The sequence below is a fragment of the Carassius gibelio genome, chromosome A24, assembly GCF_023724105.1.
Source record: "Carassius gibelio isolate Cgi1373 ecotype wild population from Czech Republic chromosome A24, carGib1.2-hapl.c, whole genome shotgun sequence".
Classification (NCBI taxonomy): domain Eukaryota; kingdom Metazoa; phylum Chordata; class Actinopteri; order Cypriniformes; family Cyprinidae; genus Carassius; species Carassius gibelio.
The window spans coordinates 7,190,558-7,206,567 of NC_068394.1; the positions used below are offsets into that span (position 1 = coordinate 7,190,558).

The 16,010-nt window shown below is 39.3% G+C and overlaps 1 protein-coding gene across 1 annotated transcript; it reads left to right on the forward strand.

The window, feature by feature from the left end:
• Positions 1-635: 635 nt before the first annotated feature.
• On the forward strand, positions 636-14,261 carry LOC127945987 (patched domain-containing protein 1-like). The gene is made up of 3 exons (XM_052542221.1): positions 636-2,308; positions 4,618-5,281; positions 8,277-14,261. Exons 1-3 carry the CDS (start codon positions 1,961-1,963, stop codon positions 9,926-9,928), a joined length of 2,664 nt encoding a protein of 887 aa, XP_052398181.1. The 5' UTR covers positions 636-1,960; the 3' UTR covers positions 9,929-14,261.
• The last annotated feature ends 1,749 nt before the right edge of the window (positions 14,262-16,010 follow it).

The window sequence follows — 16,010 nt, forward strand, 5'->3', positions numbered from 1 at the left end:
CTGTAGAGGCAAATATTAGAACAAAGTCTGTTACATCTGTGAAAGCCTGTTCACACAAAGCATGACAACTATAAAGATTACAATAAAGATGTACGTTTCTAAAAGTATATCTCACTATAGTAGTATATACGAGTCCACACCACAGCTATAACGATAAAGACGAAGAGAAACGATATCGTTGGAATCACTCAAGAACGCTTTTTTTTTCCCCATTGATGAACGATAAAAACATGTATAGGCTATCCAATCAGAATTAAACCTGCTTTAATGAGCTAAAGAATTGCCACCTGTTTTTTTTTTCATGCCAAATGTTCCCTATTCATTTTGTTATAAAGGTGATCATTTTGTCTGTAGGCTAATATAAAGTGCCCATATATAAAATATTTTTGTAGGCTACGTGTAAATTAGCATAGTAATTGCAAACAGTTTCTATAGTCAGTCTTTAACAGGATGTCACACAGAATACATTCTGTCACATAACCGTTGTCTCTATGTGTGTTATTATCTCTTGTATGGTCTAACGTTAACAGACCAATCAGAAAAGCTTTCCTTTCGCCTTTACACAAAACCATTCCCGTGATTAGGTCTTCTGGGGGTGTGGGCACCACCGGCATTCACCGGCCGGCTCTTCGGGAAACCTGAACTTCTGAATTAGCTCCGTAACTGAGCAATTAAGTGCCGCATCGCGTTCGTCTGTAAATATTTTCTGTGGAGCAGCCTTGCGCAGCAAACGAATGCCTTAGCTCGGAAAGGAAATGCACACAAGTGGCCGAGCTGGAGCTGCGCGGAGCCCGCACGCATTCTGCACCGCGGGTCGGTGGTGGAGATTCGTGTTTTCAGACTGGTAACAGCGGATAGCGGTCGTGCTGGGCGCGGTACGGGATTCATATGGATCATTGAGACGCAGCTCATAGATAATGGAATACACAAAACTGTATTTGCGCATTTGAAACTGTCTGTAAGTACATGACCAGTTCACTGTTGAAAATACACCGATATGAAGTGGATTTATCCTCTCTAAGACGCTGTGGATGTATTCAAAAAGAAAAGAGATTCGTTTCTATTACGACAAATGAGCATATCATCCCTTCAACTCGGATCAACGACGCATTTATGGAAATTGGGTCTCTCAGATGGCATGAAACTGCAAAGACGTGACTGGTAATAATTCAGAACATTCCTTTCCCTGTCGAAAAAAATCTAAACAAACAAACCTAAAAACAGCCACGTTTCAGCTCGTCGTGCTGGTTTAGGGTTTTTCTTTCTACGAATAGCCTAACCTGTAACTCCAGTGACCACTATTGCCCAGGGTGCGAATTATGGGGTGGGGATGAGTAGAGGGGTATATGTTTACCCCAAAATAAAGACTTGAACCCCTAAGGAATTCAAAACAAATCGTCTGAGGGTTCTTAAAAATATGCATAGGCTAAGTGTATATTTCAAAAGACGTTTAAGGTAAAGTTAGCTAAAATTGCGCTAAAATAAATGCTCGTAAATAGAAATCACGGTATTCTGAAAAGATAAGCATAGCAACGTTTCGTTACTCGAGCGCTTTCTCGATGTGGGATTTTACATCAAAAAATCATAATAGTCTAATGATTCCTTTTTGTTGAAAAAGTCTTCGAGGTATTTGAAGGATATATTACTATAGCGACGCCAAAGTCTGGGTTGCGCGAAACTGCGCCCCAAAATAACTTGACAGAATTCTGAAAGAAAAGTCGAGCCTTTGAAAGTCTCGCACAGTGATATTGCCACATGCATTTTCATTCCGACTTATCTTTTTCTTAAAAGTAAATGCAGTAGCCTACTAACAAAACGTCTCTGACCCAGAAGGACCTGATGAGATTCAACGCAACGCTTCATCATTTCAGTGATCCAGCTGCGTGGGTTGAACACTGATGCTCCGGATCTCTGATGCTGATGCTGGTTCATCGCCCTTGCGCTGTTGCTGCATTCTAGGATGTTGCGACAAGTGTTGCACGAAGGGCTCAGGACGTCATTCCATAAACTGGGCCACTTTGTCGCCAATCATCCAGTGTTTTTCGCCTCCGCACCCGTGCTGATCTCCATCCTGCTGGGCGCGAGCTTCAGCAGATACCGCATAGAGGAAAACGTGGAGTACCTGTTAGCTCCCAAACACAGCCTGGCGAAGATCGAGGGGAACTTGGTGGACAGTTTGTTCCCCGTGAACCGATCCAAACACACCCTCTACTCAGACTTGCAAACACCCGGGAGATATGGTCGGGTCATCGTGACTTCGCGCAGGGGGAGCGTGTTGGACCCTCACCACGTCAACTCAGTCCTAAAGGTGAGTAACATTTCCATGGAGTTATTGCTTTGATCCAACAGTTTCTACTACAATAGTGTTGTTGTCAGGGCTCCGTGAATCTATCTTTTTCTCTTTTTTTTTCATTTAGCTTCTTTTTGAGAGATCCAACTTTCCTTGAAGCTTATCTTTCTCTTATAAAGGGAAAATAAGTGAAAAGGAAATCACACGTTCCAGATAATTAGAAAAATATACGTCTTAATCAGCTTTACAACTTTTCCTGCCTTTTCATCACTTTTCAGATTATATTTGCATAGAAACACAATTTTTGTGATTATGTAATAATCTTTTTCGTTTAAATATTGTATCTGATGCTAATCACACAGTAAATGGAAAACTGGAAGATAATTCTGTGATTAATATTTCATAACTCATTCCTAGTACTCAGGAATCACTTGGATAATAACTCTTTCAAAATGTCTTAACACTGAACAAATCTGTAGCTTTAATTCCCCTGTGGAATACAGGTGCTTTGATATTAACTGGATTTCAAGGAAAGTTCTCTTCCCACAGCTCTCACTGGATCATATATTTTTTAAATATGAGAAATATTTTATGCAATTTCGGTCAGAGTGTTAGCCTGTGGCCTACTTTATCTTCCTGTAACACAGCTTCTCAGTCCAGCTCCAAAATTCACCCCCCAGACACCACCAATATGAAATATGATGCTGGGAACTTCTGCTTATACTGTACTCGCAAAAAAAAAAATACAAAATAAATAAATACAATTCTGGCAAAAACTAAATAAGCACTGTACCTCTTTTTGTGGAATGTAGATGAAATTGTGGCTAAACATTTCAGATTGACATTTTGCTAGCAAAGACACTTTATTATTAATGCAAATACTCACGTCATGTGCATTTAGACTCATCCTTTCTAACTGGAAACATTTGTTTCAATTTTCTTGAGCTAAATGAACTAAGCTTGAGCTGCAACCACGTCTTAAGAACTTTTTAATATTCACAATGCATTGTATATTCCAGAAATAGAGCCTTTCTTTATATTCTCTCTGCACCATAACACAACAGGTCTCGGTATAACCTTGTTCACTGTATCACAGGCCACCATTGGGCAAGAGGTTTGCTCTCCTCTGCTGAGCCATGCAGTGACAATTGTGTATGCCAAGATCTGATCTGATTCTGAAAGAAGGAAAAATCATGGTTCAAAGAGTTTGAGGTGATTATATTCTGAATAGTATACAGTATATAGTTTTTTCTTTGCCCATTGTTTCCTACAAATTTCCTACAAAAGAAAAGACAGTCCATTTGGAGCGTCTGTCTCCGTCAGAGACTGTGGCCATGCAGATGTCATGTTTTAGTCTCCAACTGAGGGTAAATTATCAAGCTTAAGCAATTAGAGGCCTGACTGGTGTGTGTCTGACATTTCTTTGCTGCTTGAAGAGGCTGGAGGACCATTGGAGGAGGCAGCCTCCCCCGGTGATCTGAGTCTGACACAGTCTAATCAGTCTGACATTAACAACGCAGAGAGTCTGACCTCAGAGGACAATCAATGCTCCTCGCACATGGATTGCCTTAGAAGAAAGTCTAAAAGTTTTTCCCTTAATGTTGCATTTGTGTTTTTATACAGGAAGTAAAACTGTTGGCACATTCTTCCTGCAGCAACATGCTTTTTTGTTGCCTGGCAACAAGATACTTGCAATTAAATGCATTGAAATACTGACAATCACAGTTTACTCTTGTGTATTAAAAGTTTTCATTTGAATTATTCCTAATGTTGCAAGAACATAACACGCTTCCATTCAAAAGTTTAAGGTCAGTGTTTCGCCAGGTTTTTTTTTTGTTTGTTTGTTTTTTTGATACTTTAATTCAACAGGGATGCATTAAATCAATCAAAATAAAGCAGCATAGATGTTAGAAAATGTTTTTATTTATTCTGTTCTTTTGAACATTCTATTCATCAGAGATTCCTGAAAAAAGTTTTACAGTTTCCACAAAAATAATAAGTAGCATAACTGTTTTCAATATTTATAGAAAATAATGATTTTTGAGCACAAAATCAGCATACTAGAGAGATTATTTGACATTGAAGACTAGAGTAATGGATGCTTTGCCATAAAAGGAATAACAATTAAAAGATCTAAAAATAAAAACAAATAAAAAAAAAGTATAATATTTTGCAGTATTACTGTTCTTGCTGTATTTTTGATCATACTTTTGAATGGTAGTGTATATCTTTTCATTGACTAGTTCAAATTTTGTTTATTTGTATTTACCTGTACTTATTAGTAAAATCTATATACATATTTTTATCCCCCTCTTTTCCACCCCAAGCTACACAACACAATTACTCAGATCCAGGTTCCTATGCTGGGATTCAACTACACCTTTGCCCACCTCTGCCTGTTGGATGACAGCAAGAGCTGCATCGTGGATGACATCCTGCGAGTTCTGGAGGAGATGAGGTCAGCGCGGGCATCCAACCATTCAGTACCCACTCTGCATTATCCCATCACCAAACTCAAAGATGGGCGGGAGGCCTACATTGGGCACCAGCTGGGCGGAGTCCTGTCAGGTGGAGGGAGAGACGGGGTGCGTACTGCTCGAGCCCTTCAACTCACGTACTACCTGCAAGCGGCCAGCCCACTGAACGAAGTGGTAGCGGCCAGCTGGGAGCTGCTGTTCTGCAAGGAGTTGGAGAACTTTGGAAAGGCTCATCTAGAGCTTAGCCTATACCCCTTCACTTCCTCTTCTCTTCAGAGGGACTTCCAAATGACCAGTCGGGTATCAGAACGGCCGCTGCTCTTTAGCCTGGCTCTGTGTCTCTCGCTGGCCATGCTGTGCTGCTCAATGCGAGACTGTGTGCGTACAAAGCCATGGCTGGGTCTTCTGGCTCTGGTGACCGTCAGCCTGGCTACACTCACTTCTGCAGGCATTTTCAATCTCACAGGAGGGAAATACAATTCAACATACCTGGGTATCCCTTTTGTCATGTTAGGTGAGATTATATTGCGCCTTCCTGTCCTCCTATTATGCAGAAGTGTACCCTGCTGTTCAAAAGTAATTCAAATTTTTCTTTTATATTTTTTTGAAAGATGTCTCTTATGCTCACCACAGCTGCATTTATTTAATCAAAACATGGTAAAAACACTAATATTATGAAATATAAAAACATTTTATGTATTTTTTTTCCTGTGATGGAAAAAGCTTTTTCCGCAGCAAACTGCAGTCTTCAATGTCACATGATTCTTCAGAAATCATTCTAATATGTTGATTTGGTGCTCAAGAAACCTTTTTTTTTTTTTTTTTACCAATGTTGAAAATAGTTGTGCTGTTTGAAATTTTTGTGGAAACAGTTTTTGATTAGTGGAATGTTCAAAAGAATGGCGTTTATTTGAAATAGAATTTTCAATTAACAATGTAAAACTCGTTACTGTCACTTTTGATCAATTGCTGAATAACTGACTCAAACTTTTAAATGATTGTGTATTTGCATCATCCCAGTGATTTGTGCTCTTTTCTCTCTAATCACTAGTCGCCATTGCTGTCTGCATATTCGTTCCGTTCTTTTGATCTGCCATTTCCATACTGTGACTGCTTGTATTTTAAATGGCTGTCAGGTTAAACGAGTGCACCTTTTCAACTGGCCGGAAAGCTCTGCATTGCACTTTTGTCAAGGTGTATTATTAAAAATTAAACGCTCCACATCAAAGGAATTCCCTAATAGAGCTCAAAAGACAGCCTTTAGAGGAATTCCATCCCCTTCTTTTGTCTTCTGCCCATGAGCCATTCTGGGTGAATCAGCTGTGTGCATGTGGAACAGATAGATTTACACGGGCAGATTTCTTGCAGCTAATTACCAACAAGCATACATGCATCCTGACAGATCACATCCATATTGCTTGCTCTCATTGGCCATCTCTTACCCACAACAATTAGTGCCATGTGTGGGTGGAGGCCTCTGTTGAGAAAATAACAGGCTGGGGTGAAAGACAGAAATGAGAAGAAGAAAAAATGGAAAAGAAAAACAAGGGCTTGGCAAGAAACCATGAGTTTAGATTGACCCCAATGCCACCCGCTCCAAAACATTACTATTGCATTTCTCAAGAAGACTGACATCTGTGTTGTCCTTATAATGCTTCTACACTTCAATCTCAACCTTGACAATTGTGCCACTCAACGTCAGCAATCTCAGAATTCTCCCCACTGGTTTCCAATCACATCCCGAGTGACAGCATCTTCTTACAGAGCTCTCATAGAGAGCACTTTTTTAGCTTAAAAACAGAACTTGATAGAGCTGCCCAGAGTCACTGCATATTAATATAATTCCAGGTTGTTCATACTGAGTTGAATAGGGTTCAGAGAAAAGCAGGGATATAAGTACAACATAACGGATGTCTGACAAAACAATTGGCCTTATCTCTGTAGGCCACCGGCCTTTTATTTAAAACAAATTCCATTACAAGGACATTAGCTGTCAGCTGGGAACATTTGACAGTCTTCTGAAGATAATGGAAAGATGGAAGGGAGAGATATTATAGGCCATAATTGCTAAGATTAATGTCATGTTTATGAAGAGAAAAAGACTGCACTGCATCTTGGGAGATGAACAAAGATGTCTAGGAGATTTGCATACTAAGAATCAGTCTGTGTGTTACATTGGTATTCTTTATTTTGTTTAATTGGAAAAAAAAATAGTTGGTTCAATTAGTAAAGAAGAAAAATTTTGTGGCAGAGAGCGAAGGCAAAAGTGTGAGGAAAATGAGAAAACAGCATGAGGATAGAAATTACAGTCTCTCTCTCACTTTCCTTGTTTTACTCACAGATCTTGATTGTTTAGTTTAGCCGTAATCTCCTCTTATTTACCGCCCATTATTTTAATTTGAGAAAAATCAGAAAATCAGAAAACTTCCAATCATGGAGGCCAAGAGGTCAGGCCATTGCTGTTTGGTGTTTCTGCTAGCTATTGTGCTGGGCACACACCCCAGGCCTGTGTGAGAGGCAGTACTGGTGGTCATATCGGACAGAGGGAAACTCCGTCATGAATGATGAGTCACTGATGTCGTGGCAACCCTGTAGGTGAGAGCCATCTGCTCACTCTGCCTGCATGAGCGAGTCATGTAGAAAGCCAGAGAGGAAAAAGCACGAGAAAAAAAAAATACAATACAATGTGAAAGCACAAGTTAAACATGTACATGTATGTTATGGTTTAAGAGTGTTAGCTTCATCACGATGAGTTTGTTTCAATTGTAGGACCCCGAGTTCCTTTATATCAACTTCTAAAAGTAGACTGACCCAGTTTGCCTAATGTCTTGGGCTTCTGTGCTTCTATGAAGTCCCAAGGCCACAGGGGCTGTCAGCCTTCCTCACATCCATAAGGCTTTTTCCTTTCATCAGCTCAATATTACATGACATGTGGCTATCGTGAGTGTGACTGAGATTTATTTAGCTACAAATTCAACAGCTGTGAAGATGGAGGAGGAGAGATTGGGCTATAGTTAGATCATGCTCTGTAAATAGAGGTGGTGGTAGCCAAGAGGCTTCTATGAATTGGCTTTCAATCCTTTCTTTATTTTGATGGATTTTCCAGGAAACTGCACCGGTGATGATGATAAGCTTCAAATTAGGAATGGAGTTCTCTATAGGTAACCGTTTGTATAGATTAAACTGGATAATAATTGGATTTTTTTGCTGATGGATGTATAAATGCTACATTGCATGCTTAACACTTTTTGATTTAGCTGTGTCCATAAAAAAAAAGCAGTGCCGGTTTCCCTCACATCTATTGTTGCGATGCAGCTGCAGAGTGACTGTCTTGTCACCGTTTTGTTCAATTATTTACATCTTCACTTTTCCCAGCAGCCATTTATGTCATTTGAAAGAGTTGCCTGCCAAAATCATTCTAAGCTATGCTTAGACCATTTCACTTCACGTTTTTCATTTAAGGTTTATAAATCACTGAAAGATGTATTTTCTCTCTTCATCTCTTTCAGGTCATGGCTTGTTTGGGACATTTGAGATGCTGTCGTCTTGGCGACGTACCCGCGAGGACCAGCATGTGAAGGAGCGTGTTGCTGCTGTTTTCTCTGACTGTATGCTGCCCTTCACAGCTAGCACGGCTTTGCATGTGGTCACCTTCGGCATCGGGGCCAGTCCATTCACAAACATTGAGGCTGTGCGTCTCTTTTGTCGAAATGCTTGTATCTCAGTCCTCTTCAACTACCTCTACATCCTCACCTTCTATGGCTCCAACTTAGTGTTTGCCGGCTACCTGGAAAACAACTACCGTCACAGTCTATTCTGCAGGCGTGTACCAAAGCCTGAGTTGCTGCAGCAGAAGCCAGCGTGGTATCGCTTTCTCATGTACACACATTACAATGAGGAGGCCACAGAAGCAGGACCACTGCGTGCTTATGAAAGTCACCTGCTGGTAGCCTTTATGAAGCGGTACTACTGTGACTGGATCACCAACACCTATGTCAAACCATTTGTGGTTCTCTTCTACTTAATTTATGTTTCCTTTGCCCTCATGGGCTACCTTCAGGTCAGTGAAGGGTCAGATCTTAGTAATGTGGTTGCCACAGAAACAAGCACTATAGCATACACCCATGCACAGCAACGGTATTTCAGCAGTTACAGCCCTGTGATTGGCTTCTACATTTATGAGTCCATTGAGTACTGGAACACGAGCGTGCAAGATGACTTACTGGAATACACTAAAGGTTTTGAACGTATCTCCTGGTTTGAGAGTTACCTCAACTACCTTCATGGACTGAACATCACCACTAGCCTGTCACGCAGCAACTTCACAGAACATTTGCGGTCTGGCTTTTTGCGCCAACCCCGATTTGTGCATTTCTCGGACGATATCATTTTTGCCAAACGTGCGGATGGGGAATTTGATGTGGTAGCCTCACGTATGTTTCTAGTGGCCAAGACAACAGAAAACAAACGAGAGGAGATGTCTATCCTGCTGGACACACTAAGGAAGTTGTCGCTGACCTCCAGGGTGAAATTCATAATTTTTAATCCATCCTTTGTGTATATGGACCGTTATGCTTCATCTGTTGGAGCACCCCTGAAGAACTCTTGTATTGCAGCTCTGTTTCTGCTCTTCTTTTCCACCTTCTTGGCAGCCGACCCACTGGTGAATGCCTGGTTGACTGTGACAGTAGCCTCTGTTGAGTTTGGGCTGGTGGGTTTCATGACCCTGTGGCGTGTAGAGTTGGATTGCGTCTCAGTGCTGTGTCTGATCTATGGGGTGAACTATGCTGTAGACTCCAGTGCTCCACTGGTATCTGCATTTGCTCTAGGCCGGGAATCCACGCGTACACGCTGGGTGAAACTAGCTCTGGAACGACATGGAGTTCCTGCCCTTCAGAGTTACTTGTGTTATGGGGCTGCTCTGCTCCCTCTCGCAGCCGTGCCCTCAAACCTCACCCGCACACTGTTCAGGTGCTTCTTTCTCACCACCATCATCACCGCCTTCCACTGTTTGGCCATTGTCCCTGTCCTGCTCACCTTCTTGCCTCCCTCCAAGAAAAAATGTCAGGAGAGAAAGAATGCTGCAGAAAACCTGGAGGAAATTGAGTGTGTGGAAATGGTGAACAGCACACGTGTGGTTGATCAGATTACCACTGTCTGACCACATGCCCGAAAGAGAGGTAGACTGGAGGATGTACAAGAGAGAAAAAACAACACCCACAGGGGGTGGCAGAAGGAGACCTGAGATATGAGAGTCAGCCTTTGTGCAGCTAGGCTTCCAGTTCTCATACTTAAAAGCCTCTAGATGGATGAGAATGGGCTTTAGAATGAGCCCATATTTTAAACAAGGCTTCTGTTTGATGGTAATAGCAGATGAGTTTGACATTGAGCCATTAACAGAGGGTGTATTGTTGTCATGGTAAAAGTCCTATGCAGGTTTTCCTGCAGCTCAATGAGAGCGAAGAAGGACAGATGAACCACACTGCTGCACAGTTGCAGATAATCACAGAGGGGGGCTTCTCTGGTCTGCAGTATTACAGCAGCTGTAGAGCTGAAACAGTAACAAGCAATTGCTTTGACAAGGCATAGATAGAGACTTACAATGTTTCTGATGCCCCAAGAACAATACCAAGACTTTCATGGGGCACTAAGCTAAAGACCAAGCAGCCATATTCACATCTGCTTTCACAGCCATGACTTTAATGTGCCCAATGTCATTTCTTCTCAGAGGTTAGATGTTTCTGTCAGGACAATATATTTGTCTTTTGGTATATGGTGGTATTAAAAACATCCAAAATATTTTCACTGATCATGGTGAAAGTCACCTCTCCCACCATTACCAATGTCTCAGAGGCATTTAAGGCTCATCTTCCATATAGGAAATACAGGAGGGAAGGGGGTGGGGATGTATCTGAGCGATACATAGAAGCAAGACTCTGCTGACAGGTTGGTATGCTGTGCGATGCTTCCATGGTAACTCTGATCACAGTTTAGTTGCATAGTGTATGTTTAATTTCCTTCCCTCTCAATTCAATAAGGTTACCAATTAAGTCACACTGCAATTGAAAGTATCATCTATGAAGGATTTTGCCCTGCTGCTTCTTGCTTATTTTGTTTGCCTCTGAAATGTTGAAAATCACCTTGTCACGGACAATGCTCTTCATCAATATGCATATGCCAGTGTCCCTTTGTTTTCACCCTCCTTTGCCCTCTGAGTATAAGAGGCTTGAACAAAAAATAGATACAGAGAGACCTGGAGCAGAAAGAGTGCATAAGAAAGGAATATCTGGCCAATCATATCCACTTACTTTTCAAATTACCCTCAGTCTCAAAACCAATTGATATTAAATCAATCATGAAGTAAAACAGCATCCCCATTAGATCCAACTCTTACTGTATTTGTGCAAGGATTGGTGATTTAAGGCAGCTGGGGTTGGGGTTGGGGGCATATCTTTTTTCAAGTATCCCTTTCTCAAGCACACACGTGGACTGTGACATTGACATTCCTGATGACTGTGATATAATAGAATGGTTATGTTGCAGCTTGTGAAATATTGTTGAATGCATTGCTCCAGATAATCATATAAAGGACAATAAAAGGGAAAAAGACAGTTAGACATGTACATGATAGGACACAAATGCACACACACTTAATGTGGCAGCTGTAGAATCTGCTTTTTTGACCATTCCCCACCTGCTTGATGGTCCTTACCTACTCCAGTCTCCTCCTAAGTATCACTTCTGAATCACTGCATGGCCCACAAGCATCAGGATGAGATTTAGATAGGCTACACATTTAAATATACATAACTATATGGCTAATTAAATTTATATATTTACAGTGCTAGAGCCTCTCACAGCTGATTTTACTCATCTTAATGAAGTAGCCAGTACTCTACACAATTTCAAACTAATCTGAGGATAGTGCTCTTTAAAGTTCTCACAACAATTTATTTAAAGTTTTCAAACATCTCTAAATGTTCTCAGACAAGCTACCCAACTGCAGCTTTTACTGATCTAAGCTCTTGCTGATCTCAGTGAAGCACTCAGACAGCTCTGTCTTATTTCAGAACAGTGCTGTAAATAGAGCTTTCACTGATCTCAGAATAGCACTGAAACACATCAGAAACATCCTTATTGTTCAGTACTTTTCTTGACAGGTCCTATACTGAATAAAATAAAATAATTATCTGTACTTTTGTGCATATATAAACAATTAAAACTGCATGAGATATTAAAGGGTTAGTTCACCCAAAAATGACAATTAGCTCATAAATTACTCACCCTCAAGTCATCCTAGGTGTATATGACTTTGTCCTTTCAGACGAATGCAGTCTGAGTTATATTAAAACGTTTTTTTGATCTTTTAAGCTGTTTAATGGCAGTCAGCGGGTTTTGTACTGCATCAGTCCAAAATGATTTAAATAAAAAGCACCCATCCATAATAAAAAGTGTCTCACACAGCTCCAGGGGGTGAACAAAAGCCTCCTTTAGTGAATCGATGTGTTTTTGTAAGAAAAATATCCATATTCAAAATGTAATAATTACATTAATGTAGCTTTCGCCAACAGTTGTACAAGGAAGCAGCTCCGGACAGAGGACAAATGGGTCACAGCCTATGAGAGAATTTTTTTTTTTGCCCTGCGGTAATTCCAAATAATGTTGCATAAAAATTCTAACACAGCATTAGAAAGCAACATTAACTTACATTGTGTCTACACCAGGTGCAAGCGGTGTGGCGCAATACAATATAACTTATTATAATCAGTGACGCTGTCTACACTGGATGCGGCGCAACAAATTCCAGACAGAAAACTACTGATTCGTTCTATTTATGATATGCTGACACAGAAATCAAATGATTTGCAATGCTTTGACACATCCATTGTAGAAACTAGGGATGTGCAACAGTGATCGAGTACTCGAGTACTCGACCGCGACAGCGATGATCGATCACGTAAACGATGATCGAAATTATTATTATTATTTTTTTTATTGGTTATGGCAGCACGTTGGGCGGCGCCCTGATCTCTGATTGGTTAGCTTCCCACTTGATGCCTCAGAAGACGTAAGAAGACATAATAATGGCCTCAAAGTCACATAGTGATGGCTGGCTTAAAAACAGTTCAGGGTAAGCTGTGCAGCGCCAAGCTTTCACACAAATCTACAACAAATACAATGCGCTATCATCTAAAATGTGTACATAAAATATCTGGCGATAACAGAGCGGCAACTCAGACGAGCATTGAATCACTTGCCGTAAGACCTAAATGCAACGCAGGCAGAACCGAGAAGACGACAAAGCTATTCGCTGAAATGGTGGTGAAAGATTTGCTGCCCATTAGTTTCAGGGACAGAGAAGGTTTACTTTTCCAGTGGTGCCTGGCTGTTCCTGCAACATCTGTTCCAGCGGAGCGAATTTATTCCACTAAATGTGAACAGGCTGCGCACTCGGCTCTCATCTGAGCACGTAGACCGCCTTATCTTTTTGAATAGACATTTGAATGTTTCACCGGTCGTGGGAAATATAATATCCTTTTTTTTTAATAATATTATTATTTCAGTTTTGAGCTTTAGCCATAGTTAAAATATCTAGGCTATTTGGTCTCTTTTTGGGTGAACTTACTCTTTAAAGCTTTTTTTTCTCAGGAGGCCCTTGACCCCTTTGACAAATAGTACTTTTCTTGTTTTAAGCGTAAATGAAAAAAATATAGTTACATTTGCCAATAGAGTAAGAACAACGATCATGTTTTTTAGATAACATGCCTTAATTATGCCTTAATATTTAATGCAATTTGCTTAAGTACATTTAACTTGTTTGGATATGAAAACAAGACAAAAAAAGACCAAAAAATTAATTAGGACTAAAATACTCATTAAGAAACTCATTTTGAAATGTATTTACCATTTACCATCTATCAATCAAACAATCTATCTATCTATCTATCTAATTGGAAAGCTTTCATTTTGTAATGTAGCTTTAAAAGTAGTCCAGTTATGTCTATGTAATTAACTGTACTTGAAAGTGTACCCTTTAAGAGAAATATAATGGACCTAGAATGATCTTCATGTTATAAATGAAGCTTAAAAGTTCATGTTCATTCCAATCTCTTATTTGTCCTCCTTGTCTGTCAAAATTGCTGGATTTGAACATTCATTTGCAAAGCTCTTCACATACCCCTGCTTACATACAGATTCACTCAGGCTTACATTCCTTCATTTTGTTTATACACCTCCACTATTTTATTGTCCAAATATGATTGCTGTGAAGCAGTATTGGCACAAGGCCCTTTGAAGATGTCAAAGCCAGTGGGAAGAATTTGGGGGGAGTAAATACTATACACCCACACTGGCTTGCACACACATAAACGCACACAAATTTAGCCTAGAGTTCATGTTTTCTGCCTGACTGATATGGAGATGATTGTTGTTTTTTATCTGTTTCTATGAATTTCAGGAGAGTAAAAATAAAAGAGGGTGAAATGAAAAAAGAACACTGTTGCGTTATTTGTTTGTGTTATTATATTATATTATATTATATTATATTATATTATATTATATTATATTATATTATATTATATAGTAAATAGTATAAATTGTTCCACTGTTATCAGTTTTGCAGCATACTGCCATCTAGTGGTCAGTGCCATTAAATAGCAATGTTGCAGATTGTTAATAACTAGTGGAAAAAGTGCATGAAATACAATGCCATGTGAAACTTTTATATAAGGGTTAATAGTGTTACAATATAACCAGAGACTCTGACGAAGGAGAGCGAGTAAGAAGACATAATTGGGAATGACTCCCACAGTGTGACATTACTAACAGTCTCCACACATAGAGAGTGCTCAGATTCTCAGAGGACTTCTTAAGCATAGAGAGCTGTGAAAATTGCTAGGCTGTCATTACCATTAGTAAACGGTTCATTACTAGAGCAACAAGAGCCATATGAGCAGCGGTATGATAGTCTGAGAGTGTGTGCAAAAAGGCACAGGAATAGGGGAGTTTTTCCTTCTTTGAAACAAACATTAAACAAAGAGTATTGCATTTCACTTGACACATTTTTTTTCTGTCTAACGCCACTGGCGGTCACATAGATGCTGTGGCATAACCAAATGCAGTCCTGGTCGTCTATAAAAATATCTACAGTAATAAGTACCGTAGAGACTGATCATGAGCAGAGATTACAGAATTCATCAGACAGGAGAAACAGCCACCATGTATTCAAATAGGCTGGATACAAGTATAGAAAAAGAGAAAGTGCAAATGAACCTAACTAACCATAGATATTTCAATAGACAGAGGTCTGATAAAAAGAAGTGCGACAGTACTCTTTTTTGATCCGTAACCATAGAAACTCAGTCTACTGAAAAGGAAGTCATAAAAGAAGACATTATTCAATACTCACGCTTTTGCTGATGATACATCTCACTTCCTAAATGCAGTGGGGTCTAAATTTACACCAGGAAAGAAAACAATGTTTTAGTTCTCTGAAAATGGTTAAATAAAATATATATATATATATATATATATATATATATATATGATTTTAAATATTTAAGATTTCAAGGGTGTTGTTATTGTTAACAAAAACTGTTATTATTTTGTTGTTGTTGCTGTTTCTATTATTATTGTTATTATTATTACTGTTAATATTGTTTACAGTAATTAAATTGAATGTGATATAAACAGAAATACATGTTTTCTAAAATTAGAACACTCTTAATGAAAAACTTTAAAATGAAACAACATATAAAAATCAAAGCTAATTCAAAATATCAATAAATACTAATACTATGTAAATCATACAAAAGCTTAATGTTTTTCTTTTATTAAACCATAAGATCTTGTGGTTCTTAATTTCCAGTAACTCTTGATAACTTAATGGTCATAATATAATTTAATGTGGGGAAAAAAACATACTATTAAAAACTAAATTAGATGCATTTTCACTCTTGGTCTCAGAAGTCTGATTCTTACAATACCAGTCAGTTATATGGCAGTGTTTATTTCAAATTGTGTTTGTCTTAATCAAACGTGCCTTAATTAAACTATGTTGAAGAAGAAAAAGGCAGTTCAGCTCTTGGTTAGGGTCCAAACTGCAAAACAGAAGTATAAAAAAGAATAGATCAATAAAAACAAACATATAATAGTTTAAACTAATAAACAATGTACAGTACTAAGCTTATTTCACAACTTTACAAAAAGGAAAAGAGGAAAAGAGATAAAGGAGCCTCAGGGAT

What these genes read in the sequence shown, in the direction of transcription:
- LOC127945987 (XM_052542221.1), top strand. Translation starts at nt 1,961, where the DNA reads ATGTTGCGACAAGTGTTGCACGAAGGGCTCAGGACGTCATTCCATAAA. An exon ending in ACGTCAACTCAGTCCTAAAG is followed by an intron (nt 2,309 to 4,617) that starts GTGAGTAACATT and finishes TTCCACCCCAAG; the next exon opens with CTACACAACACAATTACTCA. An exon ending in TATCCCTTTTGTCATGTTAG is followed by an intron (nt 5,282 to 8,276) that starts GTGAGATTATAT and finishes CATCTCTTTCAG; the next exon opens with GTCATGGCTTGTTTGGGACA.